Source organism: Lutjanus erythropterus, unplaced genomic scaffold (assembly GCF_056507025.1).
Source record: "Lutjanus erythropterus isolate fLutEry1 unplaced genomic scaffold, fLutEry1.hap2 Scaffold_223, whole genome shotgun sequence".
Taxonomy (NCBI): Eukaryota; Metazoa; Chordata; class Actinopteri; order Lutjaniformes; family Lutjanidae; genus Lutjanus; species Lutjanus erythropterus.
In genome coordinates, this window is record NW_028146704.1 from 13159 (window position 1) to 36786 (window position 23628).

The 23628-nt window shown below is 40.5% G+C and overlaps 1 protein-coding gene across 1 annotated transcript in view; it reads right to left on the reverse strand.

Annotated features, from left to right (window-relative positions):
• LOC146303848 (actin-histidine N-methyltransferase-like) overlaps positions 1 to 22007 on the reverse strand; it is a 35063-nt gene extending 13056 nt beyond the window's left edge. The window contains exons 1-7 of the mRNA XM_084714345.1: positions 21878 to 22007; positions 18979 to 19071; positions 18659 to 18807; positions 16730 to 16802; positions 16058 to 16314; positions 3117 to 3175; positions 364 to 478 (exon numbers count right to left, since the gene is read on the reverse strand). Coding sequence (XP_084570471.1) covers positions 364 to 478; positions 3117 to 3175; positions 16058 to 16314; positions 16730 to 16802; positions 18659 to 18807; positions 18979 to 19071; positions 21878 to 21980 — 849 coding nt within the window. The 5' untranslated portion in view covers positions 21981 to 22007. The remainder of the gene's footprint in view (positions 1 to 363; positions 479 to 3116; positions 3176 to 16057; positions 16315 to 16729; positions 16803 to 18658; positions 18808 to 18978; positions 19072 to 21877) is intronic.
• Between the last annotated feature and the right edge of the window lie 1621 nt (positions 22008 to 23628).

Genomic DNA, 23628 nt, shown 5'->3' on the forward strand with positions numbered 1-23628 from the left:
CTAATTTCAAGGGTACCTGACACACACTGCGCGCAGCGATCCACCAATCACAATCGTTCTTAATCAGTTTGCCAAAGCAGACCACGCCCCTGCATATGGAGTGAGTTACAAGATCAGTGCAGGTTAATTGTCCATAAGATGGCAGCAGTGCAGCATAACATAAAGTGCTATTCAAGTCATCTGGTGAAAATTCCTGTATTTTTTCATAGCGCAATATATATCGCAGTGTTAAAAAAAATCGCAATGTCAGTTTTTTCCAATATTGTGCAGCCCTAGTACAAATGCATGTCCGTGTGTGTGTGTGTGTGTGTGTGTGTGTGTGTGTGTGTGTGTCTGTGTGTGTGTGTTAGATAAAGTATTTACCAATCCATTTGTGTGGTTACACATGTCCCAGAGGGGGATGAGGGCCAGAGTGACCCGGCTGCCATCCTCAGTAGGGATCTGATTCTGACGGGTCATCACTGAGGACACCGCCCACCTGTCACACACAATCAACCAATCCCTGTTTGTTTACTCCACTGACATCATGCACAGAAGCTGCTCCTGCTTCTTGAAGAGGAACAAAGTTCATGAGCTCTAACACTGGTGTTGCCAAAGAGAGAGAAGGCTTGCATCAGACAAGGATGGAGAGAGAAGGAGGGAAAATGGAGGGAGGGAGGTGGGGAGAAAAAGGCAGGGAGGAGCAGAGATTGGAGGAATTATTAATAACCAGCCCACTTTCTCTCATCCTTTACTATGCAATAATTTAGCTGAAAGTTATAGTTAGTAGTTGAAATCTGAAAACACTGAGTCACTGCTTCAATGTAGTCAGACCAAGAAACACGAGCAGTCAGGTTGTTAACAGTTATGTAAACTGGGCGTGAAAAGGTGTCAGTGAAGATTCTCAGTTATCCAGGTCATGGTATTTGTAGAAAAGGTTGTTGTATGCAACTGGACTTGGTAGAGTTCTTGAAGACATTCCGCCTCTCAAACAAGAGGCTTCTTCAGTTCTGACTGACTGGTTGGGAGTTCAAGGTATCTCTGTGGGGTCATTAACACTTTGAGAGGCATATGAGTCATGTGCCCACCCGGGGTGTGAAAAACAATTCACTCAAGAGTCACAATTCTTAACTGAATCACACATTCCAAAATGTGAGTACTGTACATAATGAATAATTTTATGGTTCCTCTGCATTCTGTTGACTGAAAAAAGAGCACAGCGCAGCACCTGACAGTGTTTTGAAGATGACATATTAGGAAATACTACTACCAATACTAACTTAAACAAAGTGCAGTACCACACTGCACATTACAACATGAAAACTTCCAGCCAACTCTGAGTGTACAGCAGTGTGGATACTGATGGATCTCACTTCCACTAGTGTCGCAGCAGAGGGCTGCGGACACAGTGGGGATGGGTATCATTTAAAAAATGTTGATACTGGTTGCTTGTTCAATATAAAATGACATTACACATTACTGCATGATTTCACACTTCAGAAGAGGAAACTGGAAGACCTGCTGGAGAAACTGTTTTTACCTGCAAACTTTACTCAACCTGATAACTGAACTAAATGAAGACAGTGATTGAATATTTGTACAGTACTTGACTATAAAGATACAAATACATGTCCAAAGGAACATTTAGAATAAACAGTGGTCTGCCTGATCCAATGGTGAATAAGAAGGGTAGAAGTTTGTGATGTTTGTGATGCTGGGAAATAGTGGCAGAGGAAGACGTCTTACTTTCTCTATGCAAACAAGCAGCTAGCTCAGTCTGACAACCGTCCACCATGTTAACTCTCCTTTTACCTGACAGTCTGTAAACAACACCATGTTAGCTATCAGAAATGTTTTATGTCTTAGCTACATGTTATTCACACCCACAGCACTCAGCGCTCAAGAAAGCTCTGGCTCCACACATATACATTCTGCTATAGAGGAAAAAAATGCCCTGGCTTATTTGTATTTCTTTAAACCAATCACAAGTGTCTTGGGCAGAGCTAAGCCCTGGATACATGACAGTGCTACTACAAAATAGTAGTGAGGGTGTGAACTTGTTTTGGTGTGACATTTGCATGTTGGGACATGGGCTCTGGCATTAAAATGATTACATCACTGCAAAAGAAAAGTGTTTGTTTTGTTGGTTCTGGGCTACTACAGAAACATGGCAGAGCAGCATGGTGGATCCATGGAAGAGGAGCCACTGCTTCTGTACATATAGGGCTTGTTGTAAGGTACCAAATACGCAGTGCTTCTTATTTTCAGGTGATTATTGACCATTAATTTGAATTATTAACAATAAACAATTGTTAATAATATTTAATTTCTGTCATATTCTGACAATAGACCCTCCTAAATCTTACAGACTAGACCTTTAAGTGAAGAAAAGGTTGAGATCCCCGGATTTATTGTATCATGCACATAAATGTTCAGCCTACATGGTGACATGAACATAACCACTTCACTACAACATTACCTAAAACAACATAGTCTTCTGTCATAAGCTTGACTCATAAAATCTTACTCAAAAAGGCAGACTGAAGTCTTTCAGAATCATTAAACCAGAAGAACTTAATCCAGTGTCCAGTTATGGTTCATACTGAAATTCAGTGAACTAAAACCATGAGTAATTGGTGTAACACACAGAGCTCTGAAGTAAGAGCTAGAGGACAGTATGCCCCTTTCTGCTTCCTTATTGGCAATTTATTGTAAATAAAAATTTGTGAAGCTTCTTGTCTGTATTCAACCCTTATTTGGAGGTTAACCTACATGGTGCATTAAGTCAGTTATGGTCCCTCCTCATCACACAAACACAGTCAGTACAGCAGGTCACCACTGAACCAATAAGACAGAATGTAATTTGTTTAATTGACAGTTTGGGTAATAATTTTTACTGTCATCGAAGTCTGTTTACAACCTGTTTGATCATCTGCTCATGTTGCCATGTTCCCTGATATTATCATCCAGCCAAGTTGTAATAAACCAGAGTGCTCCCTTTGCATTTGCTCCAGTTTATGGGAACAACATACCCAAACAACTAGATGATGTGAACAATCTAAAACAGCCCATTTTGCATGCACACGCACACACACACACACACACACACACACACACACACGCACACGCACACTGACCTGTAGTCATCAAATGTGAAGCTGTCCTTCAGGGGCAGTTTGCTGGCTGCTGGATGAGTCTGGGGATGGAGGGAAGGTGGGTGAGAGGAAAAAGAGAGAGAGAAGCAAAAACACAAATCAGAATGAGGAGTTTCATTATGCAGGTATGCTGGAGGGGGGCTGCCTGACAGGGACGCCTAACAAGAAGGACTGGGAGTAGGGGGCCACCACTGGGGCACGCCTGCATGTGTGTGAGTGTGTGTGTGGTCCGTTAGTGCAGTGTGACACTCGCCCCCCCACATACATCACTGTCAACTTAATTTGTTGTGGCCAGCAGCCGTCATAAATCTGCCTCATCAATTTGGGCCTGAAACAGGGTGTGTGTCTGTGTGCGTGTGTGCTGGAGAGAGTGGGTCCGTCGATGCCGTGATCTCCATAAAGCCACAGCAGTCACCTACCAGAGCCATTTACAGACGGTCCTGAGCTCAAGCTGGAGAGAGACAGAGAGGAGTTCAGTGGAATGCATAATGAAGAGAAGGAGGAGATGGAGGGAGATGAAATAGAAGGAGGGGGCAAAGAGTGAGAACTGAGTCAGGAGGGAGAAAAGTGAGAAAGGAAAAGAGGTAGCAGGGGATCTTCAGTCAGAAAAGAGTCTTTGAGGATGAGGAGAAGCTCTCATTCAACTGTAAGAACGTTAAAAGGACCTGACATTATCATTTATCATAGGACTGGGCAATATATATCAATATGATAGTGTATCATGATCTGAGACTATATATCGTGATAGATTTTGGATATCGTTGTAACAGGATATAGCAACATTTTCCTGGTTTTAAGACTGCATTACTGTAAAGTGATATACCTTTCTGAACTTAACAGACTGTTCTAGCTGTTTTATCACTTGCCTTTACCCACTTTGTCAGTATATCCACATTACTGATTATTATTAATCAAAAATTATCTTCGATTTAAAAGCACCAATAGTCATCCCTATAATACTGTCACATTATCTTTATTTGGTCAAAAATATTGTGATATTTACTCATTTTATCAAGTCAGCAGATTCCATCCCATGGAGTGCACAATATGTTGTCCATCACAACCTACATGATCAATAATTATCAGCTATAATACTTATCATTATAATTATCATTATCGTGAGCTGTATCACCCAAGCCTAACTTATAATTTATCAATTATTTTAATTTACTGATCTAACATGACCACACAGGTCCCTCTGCTTGTTAGAGCCACAGACAATATAACAAAAAGTGGATGCCTCTGTAAAGTCACCCGCAGGTTTCTGAAGAGCCACAGACCTTATTTACAGCAGACACTTTGACATGAAATAGTAGCGTAAACTAGCACTTTACTCGTGCCTAACAGTTGAGCCCGTTGAGCCCGTCAAGCCCCGATGCCAACAAAGTTCTGTCCAAAAACAAACCCAAACCCAAACCTCATTAGCATATTTCAGCCTGAACCCGATTACAGCCCGTCATTTTTCTTAACAAGCTTCCCTCTATGCACCAAACAATAGGAGTTTTTACTGACAGGGACAATACATGGGGCAAAATGGAACTGGCAATGACAAAATGAAAATAAATAAATACATAAATAAATATAGTCCAGTGAGAACCCACTGTGAGCCTGCGAGAAATAAGGCCTAACCCAACCCAAACATCGGGTCCCGTCAGGTTCAAGCACAGATTTTAAGCTCTAGAGTAAACACAGGTGTTATCAATGACACTAATTAAGGTTTAGTTCCATTCAGCTCACTGGACAGGCTCTGCTATACTAAATGGATGGCACCTTTATTAGCGTCGTTGGTAACACCCGTGTTTACTCAACTTTTTAGTATCAGTAGGGATGCTGTGAGAAAGTCTCAGCTCAGTGTGGTGGCTCCATTTTGGCAGTGCCCGACTCGGCTAACTTGTGGCTAATCAAAAACTAGGCAAAGAGATGGAGCGTGGGTGGAGCTGAGGCAGCCAAATGAAGTGGCTACCTAACAGTCAAACATCGGATTTTTAGAATAAACGAATAGTTTGATGTTTTGGAACAGGTACTTGCTAGTTTTCTTGCTGAGAGACAAAAGGCTGGGCATTACAATAAATTAATTAGCTTTTGCATGATGTAGATATGTCTAAAACAAAGTTATTACAATGCATACAAAGATTTATTTTCAGTTAAAGGGTAGCATAAATGGTAGCTGTCTTCACTCACAATGGGCCAGTAAGGGCCTGTTGTGACTCCTGGTGGCTTGCCAGCTCTGGAAATGAATTTGAAAAAGACTGTACACACTGTTCTGAGGTCTGGGTCTGTGTTTGTGGACAAGGTATGATCTGTTGTTATGAAAAAGGAAGCCACAGGAGTGGACTGAACAGTGCACATTCTACTTTGCTTGGGCTGCCACCCTAACAGGAGATCACACACACTAACAGCAGGAACAGATGAATCTGTGTGAGCACACTTAACTGTTATCCTGCTGAAACCTCTTACCTGCACTCTGCTTGGTACTTAATGTCCCGTAACCCAGATTTTTTTTTTTTTTTATATACTTGCAGGTGGTGCAGCTCTTTTGTTATTCTTGTTTGACATGAAGTCCTAAAAATATGTTTCAATCATGTTTTATTTTCCTGAATTTGGCAGAAAAAAATGAGGAAAAAATGCAAGTGATAGTGCTTTTATGTCAGTGTGTTTCATACAGAGTTGGAGTGAGGTCATGGTTAGCCTAGCTCAGCATAAAGTGAAAAAATACATCTACCGACATGTGTAAAGCGCAGTGTGGACATCTGTATACCCTCAGTCTCTTGTGACCATTACATATAGACGTGATCTACTGTGTGGAATGCATCCTCCAAGTTGACTCGAAAGAACAGTATAAGCACCTGTATGGGACTATAGTACAGCCTTAACCCGTACCCTAACCTTAACCTCTGACCCAAAAATCAGCCTTTTTGGGTGTCATTCCCACTTAGCTGGTCTTTAGTCTGAAATGTAAAAGTAAAAGTAGGCTAGGTCAGAAATACATACACACCAGCATTGTGTGTGTGTGTATGTGTGCGTGTGTGTGCCGAGCATCCGGCAGTTACACTGATTCATCCCTACAGATGAATGCGGAGGATCATACCCGTCAAGTGAAACAAAGTGACCAGGCTTCTATCTCACACACCTCACACAGAAATGATTCTCTTTGCTCTGTTTGACTCTCTCCTACTGAGGGTAGGGGGGTGGGTAGTGTTTGGAGGTTATCGAGGTCCAGGTCATGATTATCAGACTGGTAAACTGTTTCCTTCATCTCAATTATCATGGTGATTCCTGACCAGGCAGGAACATGAAATGCCATTAAGTTGACATCTACTTATTCATCGACAACAGAGAATGATTCTTACTGTATTTATACAGGAAAAAAAACACAAAGGCAGACAAGTCTATATACAATGACTGGAGCCTGCTGACTGGCCAATTTAAGCTCATTGCAGATTTATCGCCATCACTGTGCAGGTCAGCTGATAATGACAAGAAAGTGAAGCAGAGAAATGCCAAAGGTTCTGAAACAGTGACACCATTCTATAGAAAACTGTGGTCTTGGCAAGACTGAGGAGAAAATCAGACAAGCAGACATACTCAGTTACAGTTTCACTGAGGAGCCTGCAGGAGATGGACACATGGGTGTAAAAAACAGGTGAATGGACTACACACACACACACACACAGACACACACACACACACACAGACACACACACACACACACACACACACACACACACAGCATGCTGAGCTCTTGATGCATTACCATCCAAAGACAAGGGTCATCCATCATGTGCCACCACCGCCAGAGAGAGAGAGAGAGAGAGAGAGAGAGAGAGAGAGAGAGAGAGAGAGAGAGAGAGGGAGAGGGAGAGGGAGAGGGAGAGGGAGAGGGAGAGGGAGAGGGAGAGAGACAAAGAGACAAAGAGAGGGAGGGAGAGAGAGAGAGGAGAGAGAGAGAGAGAGAGAGAGAGAGAGAGAGAGAGAGAGAGAGAGAGAGAGAGAGAGAGAGAGAGAGAGAGAGAGAGAGAGAGAGAGAGAGAGAGTTGGAGGACACGGACATGTACACCAGTACAGATAAAGTCTTCTAAATCAATGAATGGACAAGACACCACATATTGTAAAAACTCATGGGTATTTTCCATCAGTGAAGACTGCTAATTGGCTGAGTGTGGGTGGCCAATCAAAGCCAAGATTAGAGACGCGACAAAGAAGAAATAAATGATTTCTGTGCTGTACCACTGTGGATGACCAAGAGATTAAAACAAGAGATGAGGGTACTTAGTGTGGTATTTATAGTTTATCGGAGTGCTATGGAGCAAAGTGCTCATGGGATGCACATACATATGATCACACCCACCAATGGAGTGCTGCAGGGATGACATCTTTTTGTAGGCCAAACCAGAAGTGAACATCTCTCTGGTTTCCCCTGCACAAGCCAAAGGGACTTTGGATTACTGCAGAAAAAAATCTCTGTGGTGAACAAAAGTTTTTTTTCAGTTTTTATTCAGCAAGATAATCTTCACCACTTTTACGATTTTTGAAGCAACATCTAGAAGTAAAAAACACAAGTCACCACTAGTGTTCGACTGTTGTGTCATTCAACAGCTTGTAAGCAACAAACACACATGAAATTCAAGTTAGGGATATTTACTGACATTCTATGTTGTAAAACATAAAAATCTCTTAAGCTTCCTGTTCACCACAGACCTTATTTCAGACATCAAACCAAAAGACCCATTCAGAAGCTCTGAAGCTTCACAACGTTCCACTGATGAATAGCTGGTAGCAGCAGTCATCAACAAAAATGTGCAAGGCAGCTGCTCCTTAGCAAACATGGAGGTAGAAAAAAACAGCATTTAAAATATATAAATCTTAAATATGAAAAATGCGTGCAAATATTTTATTAAGTAGGAAACGCATTCAAAATATTTGTGAGACTTTGAAGATTCACACAATGTCTTTAAGGTCAGAAAGATTGAATGGAAATGGAATGGAATTCACTCACTGGCCACTTCATTAGGTACACCTTGCTAGTACTGGGTTGGATCCCCTTTTGCCTTCAGAACTGCCTTACTTCTTGATGGCATAGATTCAACAAGGCATTGGAAACATTCCTCTGAGACTTTACTCCATATTGACATGACAGCATCACACAGTTCCTGCAGATTTGTCGGCTGCACATCCATGATGGGAATCTCCTGTTCCACAACATCCCAAAGGTGGAGTACAGTGAACTCATTGTCATGTTCAAAAAAACAGTTTGAGATGATTTGAGCTTTGTGACGTGGTGTGTTATGCTGCTGGAAGTAGCTGTCAGAAGAGGTACACTGTGGTCATAAAGGGATGAACATGGTCAGCAACAATACTCAGGCAAGCTGTGGTCTTTAAAGATGCTCAGTTACGGGCCCAAAGTGTACCAAGAAAATACTGCCCACACCATGACACCACCACCAGCAGCCTGAACCGTTGATACAAGGCAGGATGGATCCATGCTTTCATGTTGTTTACACCAAATTCTGTCCCTACCATCTGAATGTTGCAGTAGAAATCAAGATTAATCAGACAAGGCAACGTTTTTCCAATCTTCTATTGTGTGAATTGTAGTCTCAGTTTCCCGTTTTTTGGCTGACAGGAGTGACACCCGATGTGGTCTTCTGCTGCTGTAGACCATCTGCTTTAAGGTTCGACATGTGTGTTCAGAGATGGTCTCCTATACAACCTTGGTTGTAACGAGTGGTTATTTGAGTTACTGTTGCCTTTCTATCATCTCGAACCAGTTTGGCCGTTCTCCTCTGACCTCTGGCATCAACAAGGCATTTTTTTGCCCAGAGAACTGCTGCTCACTGGATATTTTCTCTTTTTCGGACTATGCTCCTCAGAACACCTTTAAGTTATTACTGCACTGAGCTGTGTTTGTCTTAACAGCTACTGAAAAATGTGTAACAAAATGGGTAGAATTAAGTTGGGGTGTGTTAAAAAAAAATAGATTCATCGATATGAATCAATTTTTCTTTTCATGGTCCAATATCGATTCATTAAATCTTAAAATTATTTTTTAATATACGTCTTTTCTCCTGTGGATCTTTGGTACAGCCTGCAGTTTTAACCCTCTTAGTCTTGTGTGACCAGCCTTCGGAGCGAGACCTGCTGCGGGATTTTGCTAATTTAAGTGTGTTGGTCAGATAATGTTTAATAAAAAGTACATGATTAATGTAACTGCTTTGGGCATATGCAAATCATATCAAATCAGGACCTTGTGACTTGAATCAGCTTGATTTGGGAAATCTTAACCGATACCCAGCCCTCTAATCAAGCAAAGCTTACAGTGTCCTGACCAGAGGGGTGTGAATAAAGGAAAAGCCTGGCTTATTTGATAAGTCTGGTTCATTTAAGTGAGACATCTGTTCCATGACTATGGCTTAAAGGAATCCCTGCTCAGCAACCATGGTAACTGATACCACTGAACTAGCCTGCTCCATGGTAGGTTGACTGTCAAGCTTAATTTAGCTGTATGTTAGTAACAGTCCTCTCAAGTCTTTTTGTGCTCACATCACTTCTGTCACTGCAGAAACACAAGTAAGTTCAGACCTTTTTCTATATGAATTTACATGTTGCTTTTTATAGTATAATTTATAGTATAAGAAAACGTGCCAAAGTTGTTTTGAAGTGAAGAAAAGAAGGAATGAGAGAAAGAGGACAACATGTAGGTCAGCCTTGGACTGGAATCGAACCTGCTGCTGAGGCCTCAGTACATGGAGCTGATGCTCTACCAAGTGAGCTATTACGACAAGGCAATGCCCACTGCAATCACACTATGGTGGCATTTACTCATTCATTTTGATGATTGTGTCAACAGAGGCCTTTTTTCATGATTAAACCTTTATATTCTTCATATAGTTTAACCTACAGAGTTTGTTTCATAGCTGAGAAGATAATCACTCGCATATCCTCTTCTTTTTGTTGCATCTTATCCTCTTTGACAATCAGCTGTTCTGGGCAGCTTCTGATCTCTATGCACACTCACAATGCAGCTTGTTTTAATCTGGCCTGAGTTAGAGTTAGTTAATTCAAACCAGGCTTTTTCCCTTAAGCACAGACTTATTTATCAACCTTGATGGAATACTCCTCTGCTCTCTACTAACACACAAACATGACATTTATATCAATCTTGTCATCTCACTCAAGGAAAAAAATCAAATAAACTTCCATTTTACCAAAATATTGAATGAACTGAAAAAAAGAGATAGACATACAGGTAACTGCTGTGATAAAGAAGCAAAGATACCAGACTGAGTGCCAAAGTGATGAAACCAAACATCTGAAATACAGATTATTACCAGTTTTTAACTTAAACGGTCACAAACATCTCCCGTGACTATCCCTGTGATAATAAATGGTTGGTAGACCAATCTGGACATGCTAGAGGCACATCTCTGTGTTTGGGAGAATGTCAGTAATGGCTGTACCTGTCTGTACACATCAGCATATATCAGTCTGTGTGGCTGATCATACATCCAACATATCGGAAAGACAGAAGAGGGGGAGGGGCTCAAAACAAGAGAGAGAGAGGAGTTTTGAGGAAGGTACATTCAGGTCAATTCAATTCAAAGCCAATGTGACAAGCTAATTTTCCAGCCCGGTCATCTGAGGAGGGAGGGGAGGGAGGAGGTGGGACAGAGTGAGGGCCAACACGACAAAGGAAGGCTGTAAGTGTAAGAGTGTGTGTGTGTGTGTGTGTGTGTGTGTGTGTGTGTGTGTGTGTGTGTCTGTGAAGAAAGGACATGTATCAAAGATGAGGGGATAGGACACACACACCCTCCTTTCTCAGCCTCCATCTCAAGCCAAGTGCAACACAGAGCTGTGTGTGTATGTGATGAGAAAATCTCCTCTCCTTATAGACAAAGTCAAACTCAGAGGATCATTATTAAATAAAGCACTCATCCATCCAAACCTCACAGTTCAACACTTGATGAGTTGACTGTAAATATATACATATAAGGGTGGAATGATTTTGCAATAATTTGGATTATTTTGACTGATACTGCAATTGTTACATGATTTGCAATATTAGAGGAATCTGTACCAAATGAAGATGCTTTGTTTTTTTAAAAGTCTGTAAAGTCTGATTTGTAGGACAGGACATCTCTGCCTCACCACATTCATTCATTCATTTAAATGTTTTTTTGATACATTTTGCCTTTAATAAATATTGCACCTCATGCAATTTGAAAATTGCAGAAAGCCACATTGCAATTTTGATAAAATTTCAATTAATTGTAAATCGCTAATACACATCTCATGCTATGTAACTATAACACAACAAAACTAGGTTCCGATCCCCCTCTATTACAAAAGACTGAGACACATTACAGGAGAATCATGTAGGATGGTATCGCATGAATTATCAATGATAGTGCAGTTCCCATATAGTTGAATTAACCATCTACAATCTAACCTACATAGCGCACAGAATAGTAACCTCAGGAGCACACACACTGAAAGTCACTTGTGTGATAAACTGTTTTTTTTTTACTATGGCAAAGAAGGCAGAATAACACAGAAGGATGGTCATATACCTTTATCACATCAGCCACAGTCACTACCAAAGTCCACTCCTTAACAGACCAAGTGGTGCAACAACAACTGGCATATCAGATGAATACAGGACAAATTTACACCTGAGCTCTTCTGTACTTAAAGGGATAGTTCACCAAAAAATGTGGTCATTATCTAGTCACCCTTATGCCAACTGAAGGTTGGGTTTAGTTTTTTTTGTCCATAAAACACTGCTGTTGTTTCATAGAAAAACCAAACAGTGGAAGTGAACCAGTTTTCAAATGTGAAAAAAACAAAAAAGAAACATAAAATCCTCCATACTCTTTGTCTGGTGTAAATTCCTAAAGCCCTGACATGCCAAGTTGACTTGAAAAACATTATTTACACCATGTTTCTAGCCTGAATAAGGTGTATGTGTATGATGTGAGTAAGTGAACAGCATGTCAGGGCTTTAGGAGATGTGGATTACACCAGACGAGCAGTATGAAGGCATTTTATACTTTTATTTGGTCATTTTTTTTACATTTGGTCAGCATTCACTTCCATTGTTAGGGAGATTCTGTGATGCTGTTTTCCTGTGAAACTCAGTGTTTTGAAGACTAAAAACCTAAACCTGACCTTCAATCACCATAAGCATGAGTAGCTTAGCATTTTTGACTTTTCTTTTTTTCTTGTACACCTGCTTCAGGAAAGTCAACCTTTTTTAAATAGGCTGTTTGTACTGTAACTTATCATCTGTTTCTAGACACTTAATGACACACAGACACAATCATAGAACATCACTTAAACATTCTTCCATCAATACTTTCTTTGTTCTAACGTCACTTATAAAACACCATTAATCCTTGAAGCAGGATGTCAGCTGTATATGACACATTTACAACTAACATTCACTGTAACTCATTGGTGGGCTTGAAGAAGTGGAGGAATAACCAGTGCACTTCTCCTTATTTAGCCCTTGTTTTGATATAAAATAAACTATTACAAATGCAAAATAAAGTGAATCTAAATGAAAAAGGCAACAAACTAATCAAACACACCATCTAAGATATTCCGGCAAATTTGTGTCTGAAAGAAAATATTCAGCTAAATCCAGATATCAGGCCTGTTATCTTAACATGCACAACAAAAAACATTTATTCTGCTGCCTGTACATTATTCAATTCAAATAAACACTTGGTTGCTAACAAAAAAGAATGGATTCTTTGAAAAATATTTATTTCAGTGCTTCTTTGATATAGAAGAAATGTGTGACTTCAGAGAGAAGGACTGGTGAGTTGGGATCAAAGCTGAGCTGTCATTTCACCATGCTTCAGATTAATAATGGGACATTATCATATTTTCAGATTACTATCCCACTATCTGTTGTCTGGGCCTGTTAGCCAACATTTCATCATATACCATAATCACTGTCTCCGGATCTTTTAGGCAAATTACACTGGACTGAAAAAGTCTTGTGTGATCACACAAAGAAAAGTTCACAAAATGTAATCTTTTCTCTAATTGAAAAGGGGCACTGTTCATTTTGAGCATGTAAATTATTTTGTGATACATCAAATTATGATTAGAAGAAGTTTATATGCCAAAATCCAAAGAAGGTAAAGTGTCAGTGACCACAATCCTTAGTTCAACTGTAACAATAGATCAGACACTGGCTGCACTTCTGCTTCATACTTAAGGTGTTATTCTATATTCTGGCCCAATCTCTCCCCCTCCTGGTCAGGATGAAACATTTCAGGCTCAAAACTGAACTGCTGCTCACTACAGGAATGTTGGAGACTGAAGCCTCAGACTGAAGTTCGCAAACAGCTGCAAATGTCTGTTGGCCAGGCAGGAGGGAGGACTTTATATCCTTTTTATGGAATACTTTTTGGAGATTCTTTTATTTCTGCCTTTTAGCCTCCACTTGATAGGACAGCCCCAAGCAGCAACAGCACGCAGGCCAGAACCAAACCTATGGCCACTGCTGAAGACTCCCAGCCTCTGCACAAAAGACACGCGCGCCACCAACTGAGCCACCAGGGCACCTCATTTTGATGTGTGACAGTAGGAAAAGTACAGGTTTAAATAATAAAAGGAATGACGTTTGAGTTTCAGGGTTCTGTGTTGCTGCTGCTGACTGGTTTCATTGGGACACATGAATGGTACAGAGCCATCATTAATGCCATTTGTAACACCTGTGCTCTAAAAAAGTCTGTAAAAGAGAAAAAATAAATAAGGACGTCCCTCAATGGGATCACATTTTCTCTTCTTCTCTTGTTGAATATGTAACATTGAGATAACTAACCGTGTTAAAGTATGTTTAAAAAAAACAACTAAAGTTGTTTAATTTAAGTTTATTAAAAAATGTCACTTTTAGGCTCAGATCTCTTTACCTAGCAGAGTTCTGAGATCGTGCTGGTTTGAATTCAGCAAATTAAAAGAAGAAAAAATAGAGCGAACAGATAATATAGACTCGTTTGGAAGTCTTGTTTTAAAGTCTTAAGAGATTCTATAATTAGACTAACCATGTTTTGCATTTACTTGAGCTAAAGTACAAAATGCCGCTGAAATATTCCTAATTCCAAAGCCTACTTAAAATAAAACTAAACAAACTAACAAAGTATCAACAACTTCAGCAACTTCATGTTCTTCTGAGGCATGGTAGTGTTGATTTCATGGCCCTGTGAACCCACCAACCCAACTCCATCAACCAATAAGAATTATAAAGGTGTATCGTCTCTCATCCAAATAGGTGCACTGGAGCCAAACAGATCTCACACACACACACACACACACACACACACACACACACACACACACACACACACAGGTCAGAAATGTATGGATGAACACTGGACCTCAAACAAGATCATTTTTGTATGCTTATCTTAAATTTCTCCTACTTTTTTTTTGTACAGTGGGTTCGTACCAACATGCCACGTCAGATTCGAAGAATGCTCCTAACTTCAGATAAATGTGTGAAAGATCCACCTGTGTGTATTTGAGTACACGTGCATGAGACTTGGAAATGAGCATAATTAATGCTCAAATAATACCATATATGGCCGCGCTTCCTGCTTCACATGTCAGGAAGTGTTCATTCATGGACATCAGAGAGAAAAAGAAGAACACACACTTCCAAACTTAGTTTGGAGTTTGACGTCCTGCTTTCAAAGATCCGTAAAGGAAAATCTGTCATTTAAACAGCATCAGCAGTGGAATTAAAAGACTAGCTAAAGCAAAGAAGTGGGAAAAAAAGGAATGCTATAATGCCATCCAACAGGATCACTGTCACTGAAATAAAGAAGAAATGTCTCAATATGAAAATGACTTCAAAGGAAAAAAAAAACGACTCGTCACAGCCATAGTAAGGGTCGATCAATAACTGCAGCAGGAGGAGAGGGTCAGAGGAAGTCAGCATCATGGAGACAAAGTACAGAATAAGTGATTCTCACTTTAACTTTGTTTAGCTTTCCTAAAGAGGCAAGCACCAGGCAGAAGTGGATAGAGTTGCTTTTTCCCGGCCAGCAAAAGAAAAATACCTCAGTGTTTGTCTGTCTATGGCACTTCACAGGGGACTGTTTTGTCAACACGGGCCAGTACAAAGCTGAATTAGCTGGTAGCCGGGCTCGGCAGCGCTCGCCAGCCTTTCGGAAGTCCTCGGGAGTGTGACCAATCACAGCGGAGTGGGCTCGGCGGGAGGCATACATGGAGGAGGGCCGGGGGGTGGAGTAAATTACACAGACCGTTTTCGCGGGATGCAGAAAATACAAGGAAGAGATTCAGCGAGAGGCACAGCGTCCTGAACATCTACAAAGCGTTCTGTGCGGGCGATGGTGTGTAGCCGCTCTATAGGAGTCCAAAATCAAATACAAAGGCCCGAAAATGAGTATAATAGGTCCCCTTTAAGTTCATTGCTGACGCCGTTGAAATGACAAATTTTCCTTTATGGATCTCTGCAAGCTGAATCAGACATGGCATGTTCATAAAAGCTCACCTTACAAAGAAAAGTGAGTGAAATTTAAGATAAGAATATGAAAATGTTTTTCGATGAGGCCCAATATTTGTAAGACTGCCCTGTTTGCAACATTAAGGTCCTCTGACAGTCACGGACTGTTTAAGTGGAGGATTTTGGAAGCAGTAACAGAAGTTTCATTCACATTTCAGGCCAATTTGAGTGGCCTACTACAAATCTTTCTACCTCTGTAGTACCAGTGTTATGTACAAAAAGAGGTAACATACAGACCTGCTAATTCACAACAAACATTTTTACCTGTCAGCAGGTGTAATGAATCACATTTAATAATGGCTTCATTCCATTTAGAACACCACTTGTCATGGCTAAATGTAAAAAATATCTCCAGTGTGTGTGTGTTTACAGAGTGTGTGCCTACCTGTACCAGTTTGTAGAAGTAAGCGTACTGGCGTGCAGTGTTTTTGTACTGGTTCATAACGTCCTGCATCGCCTGTGTGCCCAGCAGCAGCTGCACCTCGTCCTGCTGGTAGTACAGCGGTGTGTCATACTCCTGAGGAAGACTGCGGACGTACGGCTGCCAGAATGAAGCAGGGTTAGCCCGTTCACACAGCAGGTGGAAGGCCAGCGTCACGTTGCCCATGGCCTGTAGGATCCTGTCCTGGCTGTACAGAGGACCTGAGACATGGAGTATACAGTCAGTTACAGCAGAACAGAGAGCTACTTTATGCTGACTGAACCTCTTGTTTTATTGCTGTTGTATACACTGGAATTTAGACACAGTGAAAGTGAACAAATGTTCTACTAATCTGTGCTGGCAGAGACTGGACAAACAAAAGCCCTCTGGGTACTGATTTGATGACTTGCAGTTTGTACATCTGGATGAGCAGGTTCAAACTTACAGCTACAGTATTTTTCCATATTAGGACAGTCTTCACATTGACATATTCATGTGAATGCTATTAACGGTCAATTCTTCACGTGAAGTTGAATCAAACATAGATGTTGTTTTTCCTGTTTGCTCCTGTAATGACACCGTATCCTCATGGAGTCCAGATAGTTTGATGTCCTACACTTCATGTGAAGTCCTTACCCAGTAAAGAGTTCTGAGCTGACTCCACTGTCATCAGCATCTTCCTGGGAATCCACAGGAACAGTTCTTCTGCCTGCACACATGCGCGCGCGCACACACACAGACACACAGACACACAGACACACACACACATACACACACACACACACACACACACACACACACACACACACAGTCAGTGTAAGTATTATTTGACCCAGTTGTGACAGCTTTGTGTGTGTTTATTTTTATTTTGTTTAGTGATTTTATTATTATTATTTGTTATTAAGATCATTTTTTGGAGTGCCAGCCCGGTAAAAAACAAAAACTGTTCAGTCACACACATGCAAAATCAACCAACACAAGGGGATTGCATGTGAGCAGAAATCCTCATACAACCTTGACATAAATAAACATTTTCAGCAGAAGACTCAAACACACCACTTTGCTTTTCAAAAAGTAACAAATGCAGTAATCCAAGAACAGTGGCACTGATTTTCCAATAGATAAAACCATAAGAAGGTGAATTTAAGAGTCTATTACTCAGTCCTTCTTGAGAAAAATAAAATATATATAGTGAAAAAAACCAATTTAGAAAAAGAAAAAGCCCACTGGTTGTGGGCTATAAACACCAAGGACAACTGTTGTTTCTAACTGCTCCAGACTGCACTGCAAGGAAGACGCCACGTGTGACGCTGTGTGACATCAGATTAATGTGATCCAGCAGCAGATACTGAGCCAAACGACACACGAAGAGGCTGGCTGAACAGCTCATCACTTTGGCAGCTTGGTACACAGTGCAGCTAACTTGCTCAGCCTCCGTCAAGTTACTACAAGTGGCGGGAGGGTACTGTGCTGTGTAGCCAAAACTCCCCTTCTTTAACAGTCACTAGAAACAAATTTATGGCCTCTTGTAAAAGTTTATGTGTGGCAGGTTAGCTGTGTTATAGCTGGGCAAACTGTTAGCGGCTCAGAGAGGCTGAGAGGCTCTCTGGTGCACGTGTCTGTGGCCATCTCTGATTCAAGGCAGTTAACATCCTTTTTTTAAATATAAATCTCATGATGTAGATAGTCCCAAACAGTCAACTCTATGTCAGCACTGGCCTTGCAAAGTTTAGGATGATTTAAATCAGTAGATGGTGTTTTGAGTCAAGAAATGTTAATATTAAAACCAGCACTGATGTCTTTCATCACACCAAAGTCATATAGTTTACAGCTCAAAAAACTCGTAACATTTTATGATTGATTTTGCATTGTGCAGTGATTAAGTGTTTGTCCTCTGCATTTAAAACTGCACCCTGTGTTTGGATTGTGTCGGGCAGCACTCGTGCAATACCTGGGGCACCAGCATGCCGCCTTGGTCAGTGGCAGTGACAGAAGTATTAAGCTCACATACATGTTTCTGATGGCAGGGGAAACTGCATATGCAAAATACATACAGAAAGGCCCTGACCCTGGACTATCCAGAGTTGAAGAAGAAATTAAATGTCCTGTCCTGGAAATCACTGAGGGTCCCAGCAGAATGCTCTTAGCACTCTTAGAGGGTCAACTAAGAAATTCTATATTACACACCAGCCTGCCCTTTCATATTGTGATTAACTATTTAGTTAAGAAATGCACTTTCTCATCAGTCTACATCCAGCTGTACGTTTACTGAAGCTTCATGTACTTGAACTCTCTATGATGCTGAACATGTCTAATCATGTATGCAAGCTGCATACATGGTAATTAACTGTATACTGTATACATATTTGTGTTGCTGTTTCAGCTACAAGTAAGATTTGAACATCCCAATAAAAAAAAAAAAAACATGAGAGAAGCAAGGCCCCAACCCTGACCCAGCCAGGACCCAAAGCCTGGTTCTTCTTGGTTTGCTAACCACTGAGCCACCGTGCTGCCTTGAGTCTATAAATTACGTAACAAGAGTGAGCACCTGTGGGTTGAGCTCACCTTGATGTCTCTGGTGGCCCGCAGGCCGTAGCCCTCCGATCCAAAGTTGGTCACTGTGAAGCCGTCACAGGACGCCCCGTTTTCCTGAGCCCAGGTCATCAGGTCTGGGAAGTAATCCTCTCTGCTTCCCTCAAACACTATCGACATACCTGTACACACACACACACACACATACAAAATAAAAACTGTAATAATGTCTGTGTCTTAAATTGATCATACTTTAATTGCATGAAAGTTAATACTTCTCATCACTTCATAATTCTTAAATCTTTAAATTTTTAATTCTTCTAAAAAATATTATGTCTATCCAAATTATTTACCCTTCTGTTTCTTGCGGATCTTCTCCACCAAACCTCTGATCTGGATGTACTCCTCCCACTCTTTACCAGCAGAGGGTGCTGCACTGCTGCATTCTGGGGAAACACATGTTGACCATAAACACCTCAACTCTATCATTGTGTAGATGAACCATACAGCCAAACACACCTTAACCACCAAAATTCAGCAAAACATAATGGTAAGTGGCTGCTTTTATGCTTTACCATTTTGCTTCACATCCAGGTGCTGCCCCGACCACCAGGAGCTATTTTGAGTTCAGTTTCTATCTTGAGGACTAGTGTAGTGACAACACTGACATTTCTAATTCTGACACAATGCGGTCTAACTTCTGTGATTTATACATCAATTCAGTGTCAGAGAGAAGAGAGAGCGAGGAAGTGCAGCTCATACTGAAGTATTAGCAAATTACAGATGTGGTTTGACTCAAACACTATCATTAAATTTGACAAAACCAAAATCATGTTGCTTGGAAAGTGAAAAATAAATACATTTCTTATGATAGATAATTTTATTATTGAAAGAATGTATGAAAATAAATTTTGTTGGTGTGATAATAGGCCACAGAATCTGATGGACACCACATATAACATGTACAAACAAAGCTGGTGAGGAGTGTTCTGAGCAAAGCCAGACACTTTTACTTGGCTGGGAATGAATAACTCCTCAAATGCGCTCTTATGGGAGCTGCAACAGCGGACAGGCCAGGTTGAGGAAAACATACCCAGGCTCAACACCCTTAACAGTTTCTGTTAGTTAAGGGGTCAGCAACATGCAGCTCTGGAACTGCAAGTGGCCCCTCTACAGAGGTTCCCTGTGGCTTCTAAAAAATATTAAATGAAAATGAAGAGTAGCTCTTATTTTAACATTTTCATCATCATCAGTCATCATTATTCTGGGCCTTAAGTGATTCTGACATTCTCCAACTGTAAAATGTGTAGACAATACACCAAATTAAAAAAAAAAGTTTTAATATTCCTTACATTAAAATGTGCGTCATAGCCTACATCTGCGGTTCAGCGTCTTTTCCACTAAACTTAGCCAATGACTACTCTTGAGTCTCTCTAGCCCAGCTATGGATGCCAAATTTAAAAAAAATAAAGGTTTCCAAGGAAAATAGAGAATATTTGTGGCTCAAGACAAGTTCTTTTTTTTGGACAAAAATGGCTGTTTTGAGAGTAAAGATAGCTAACCCCTGTGTTAGTTCATTGGGATGGATGACAAAAAAAACGCTGCTTCATCCCTTTGAGCCAGATTTCACTTCCCTGAACATCAGATGTCACAATAGTCTTAAATCATGATCTCTTGTTACTTGTCCACAGAAATCTCAACATGCAGTCATTTTCTTCTGCCGTTTGTTGGTTCTCATACAGTCAGCTGTTACAGACTGTGTGTTTTTGTGGTGACTTGAATAGTTGCATTGCAGATTTGAGAGATTATGTTGATATACAAGACATTTATCAGAGAAATGTTCTCTATATCTTGGCAAGTTGGCCATCCAGTGCTAAATAGCACCATAACACTGTAAGCTGATTTGCCTATAACCCCTTTAATGCAGTTCATAAAGCACATATGGTATTGATGACAGACAACAGTACTAATATGTGCAGTAAAGAAAGCTTATAAAAAACATAGTCATTCAGTTAACTTTGTAAAAACAAATTTTCCCAGAACAACTGACAAATTGGTCTTTCCATTACTTTCCATATATATGCTAAATCTTCTGGGTCTCAACATATTAATACAAAAGACCATTCACTAAGCCCCTTCGTTACAGTTGCTAAGCCTGCCAAACTTTCAATTCCCACACTTCATTTATGCAGTTTATGGTGATAACCATGACAGACTTAACATTGAAATTGGGATAGTTGTTGAAACACAAGGTCTGTGACTCCTAAGAGACGTAAACAAAAGCAGCTTTTCATTTCTAGCTGACAATGGTGAATTTTGTCACCTAAAATAATGACTCACAAGCAGATTTTGTAAGTGTAGCTGGCTGATGTGAGCTAATACTAACTTGACTTGAGTCAGCTGAGAAGTCTCCAACTGATGTTTTAATGTTTCCATCTGACACATTTTGAAATAAGAACCATGTGAAAGTGTTTATGTAAAGTTACCTGACAGCTGTGTAGATTATATAATATTCATGCTAAAAAACTGAGGCTAAAGCTAGCTTACATCTCAGCACAACACTGGTTGGATGGTGAAATACAGCAGGTATATCTACATAAAAGATGACAGAAATACAGTCATTAACGTGGGAAAAGGAAACACAAGGACTCGATTAGTGCAGTGGATCCTGAGACAGGTCATGCAGCCAGGCCGTGAATGTAGAAAAGAGCCAGGATAAAAGCTAAGCTAACCTGGCTTAGACCTGAGACAGCGAGTCAGAAAGAGATGCATCGTCATCGACCCACTTTGATTCTGCATCAGTCTACATTCTCCTCCACAAACCCCAACAGAACAAATGCAGATGCAATGGGATCTGACAAGTTTGTCAGGCAGTAAAGTTACTGCAGCTAGTATGCTAGCATGAGTTAGCCTGTCATGCTAATGTTCACAGCTTATGTGAGAGCAGATGAAGACAGAATTTAATCCATTCACCACACGTGCTACTGTGTTTCATGGTTTTGAGAGACTATAAAAAAGATGCCACCATCCAGACTCATGCATCGCAGAGCATGGAGAGAGATGGAAAGCTTGACAGCCGTTTCATTGCTATCCTAGGATGGACAGTTGCTGTTTGGAGGCGGGGGCTTAGTGAAGGGTCAAGTATTGCATATCCCTTCATTTATGTGAGTTAGCATCCAGACAGCTATCTCACTACTCTGTTGTTGTTTGGCTCCAGGGTGGACTGGGTGTAGAAGTTGGAGGTAAACGTACTCTGCAGCAGTTCAGAGATGAGGTTCATCATCTCCTTAGGGGAAACCACAGCGCTGGCTCCTGAGCCCGACTTTTGAGTCTTCACTCGACTCTTCTTTCCCATGGTGGTGGATGGACAACTGGGCTGAGAAGACACACCATTTAAATATTAGCATTTCATATGAGGACTTACTGCACGCATATTGTATGAGGCTCTCTGAAATTCAACAAGTCACATTCAAAGGTAGATTTGACACTGTGTATTTCTCAATTTTTCTTAACAGAATTAAGATTGTGACAGCATTAATTTTTCACCATTTCCTGACAATTTATAGACCAAACAACTGAATGATTATTCAATAAAATAATTAACAGATTAATCTGCAATGACAATAAACCTTATGTCAACCTGACAAGAGTGAAGGAGTGGGCCAAAGACCTAAGAGAAACAACAAAGCAACTGTGTTGCGGAAAATGGGGATAAAAGCTGAGAAGAACTAAACATGTGCATGTGCACATGTACACTGTTCAAGCAGAATAAAGTAAGCAAGTAAATCCAGCATCTTTTGAACAGAATAAATTGACACTTCAATTATTGATTGGCACTCAATGCAGAGGACGTGTGCTGCTGTTAATGGCATTACAGATAAGGTGCGCCTCGAAAACGCTGACATTTATTGTCCGTTTATTGCTGTTAGTATGGACATTTCTCCAGTCAAATAATAACTGCATTCAATCCTTTATCTGCACAAATCTAGAAAGACATGACAACTTGTATAATTTTGCTCACAGTCAATCACAGCAAGCATTGTTGAATCGAATGCAACATGTGATCAGCCCACTGCTGCAGCAACTTCAACTCAGCACGAGCAGGCAGTTCACAGCTACCAAAAGATTTGAAAGAGTATACTGTTGCTTCTGACAAAAAATAAATGTGTTAAATGTAGAAGGTTCATTTCAAGAATTAGTTTATATTATGGGTATCACTGCATTTACTCAATAATGTTTTAGTATGTTTTTGGAGGGTTTCTTAAATTCAACTTAAGATTTAAGTTTATCTAAGTAAGAACATAGTACAAGTACATTATCTCAACAAAAAATTAGAAGTTGGTAAAACTTTCAAAACTTAAGAATCTGAGTTGGGCTCAGAACTCAAAAATCTATATGTTGCCTTGAAATTTTGATTTCTACAATGTTTTTCATTTGTACTGTGTACATCTACAACAATGAGACATAATAAATAACCGTTACTCATGTAGTAACCCTAAGCTGCAGGTTGCAGAACCCCAGCGCAAATGGACTTTGTGATGGGCAAACACATCGTTTGGTTGACTGAAAACTGTGCAGTGTGCACTGATAAAATCAAAGAGACTCAAATTCTACCAATGTACAGGTTATATGATAAAAGTTTTCCTATATTTTGAAACAGCCAAATGGTGAGAGAATTTACCTGATGTTTACTTACTAAAGCATGCATTCCAGGTCTATCTGGCTCCTGCAAGTGTTCTCAGGCCAAAGAAACATCAGTATCGCAGTAAAAAGTTTCATTTGAGAACACACATCTCTGCACCATTCAAGTGGCAGTCTGATATTTCATTATGAAGAACAAGCTGCAGTGTTAGGCCTGTGGCTTTCACGCCAGCAAAATAACACCTTTAAATAGACCAAGTGTCAATGTCCAGTTTACATGGACCAATTCAATTTCCTACAGGCCTTAGCACGACTAATATGAATTCCTCCTCCCTGTGCAGCTGCTCAGCCCTCTTGGCTCT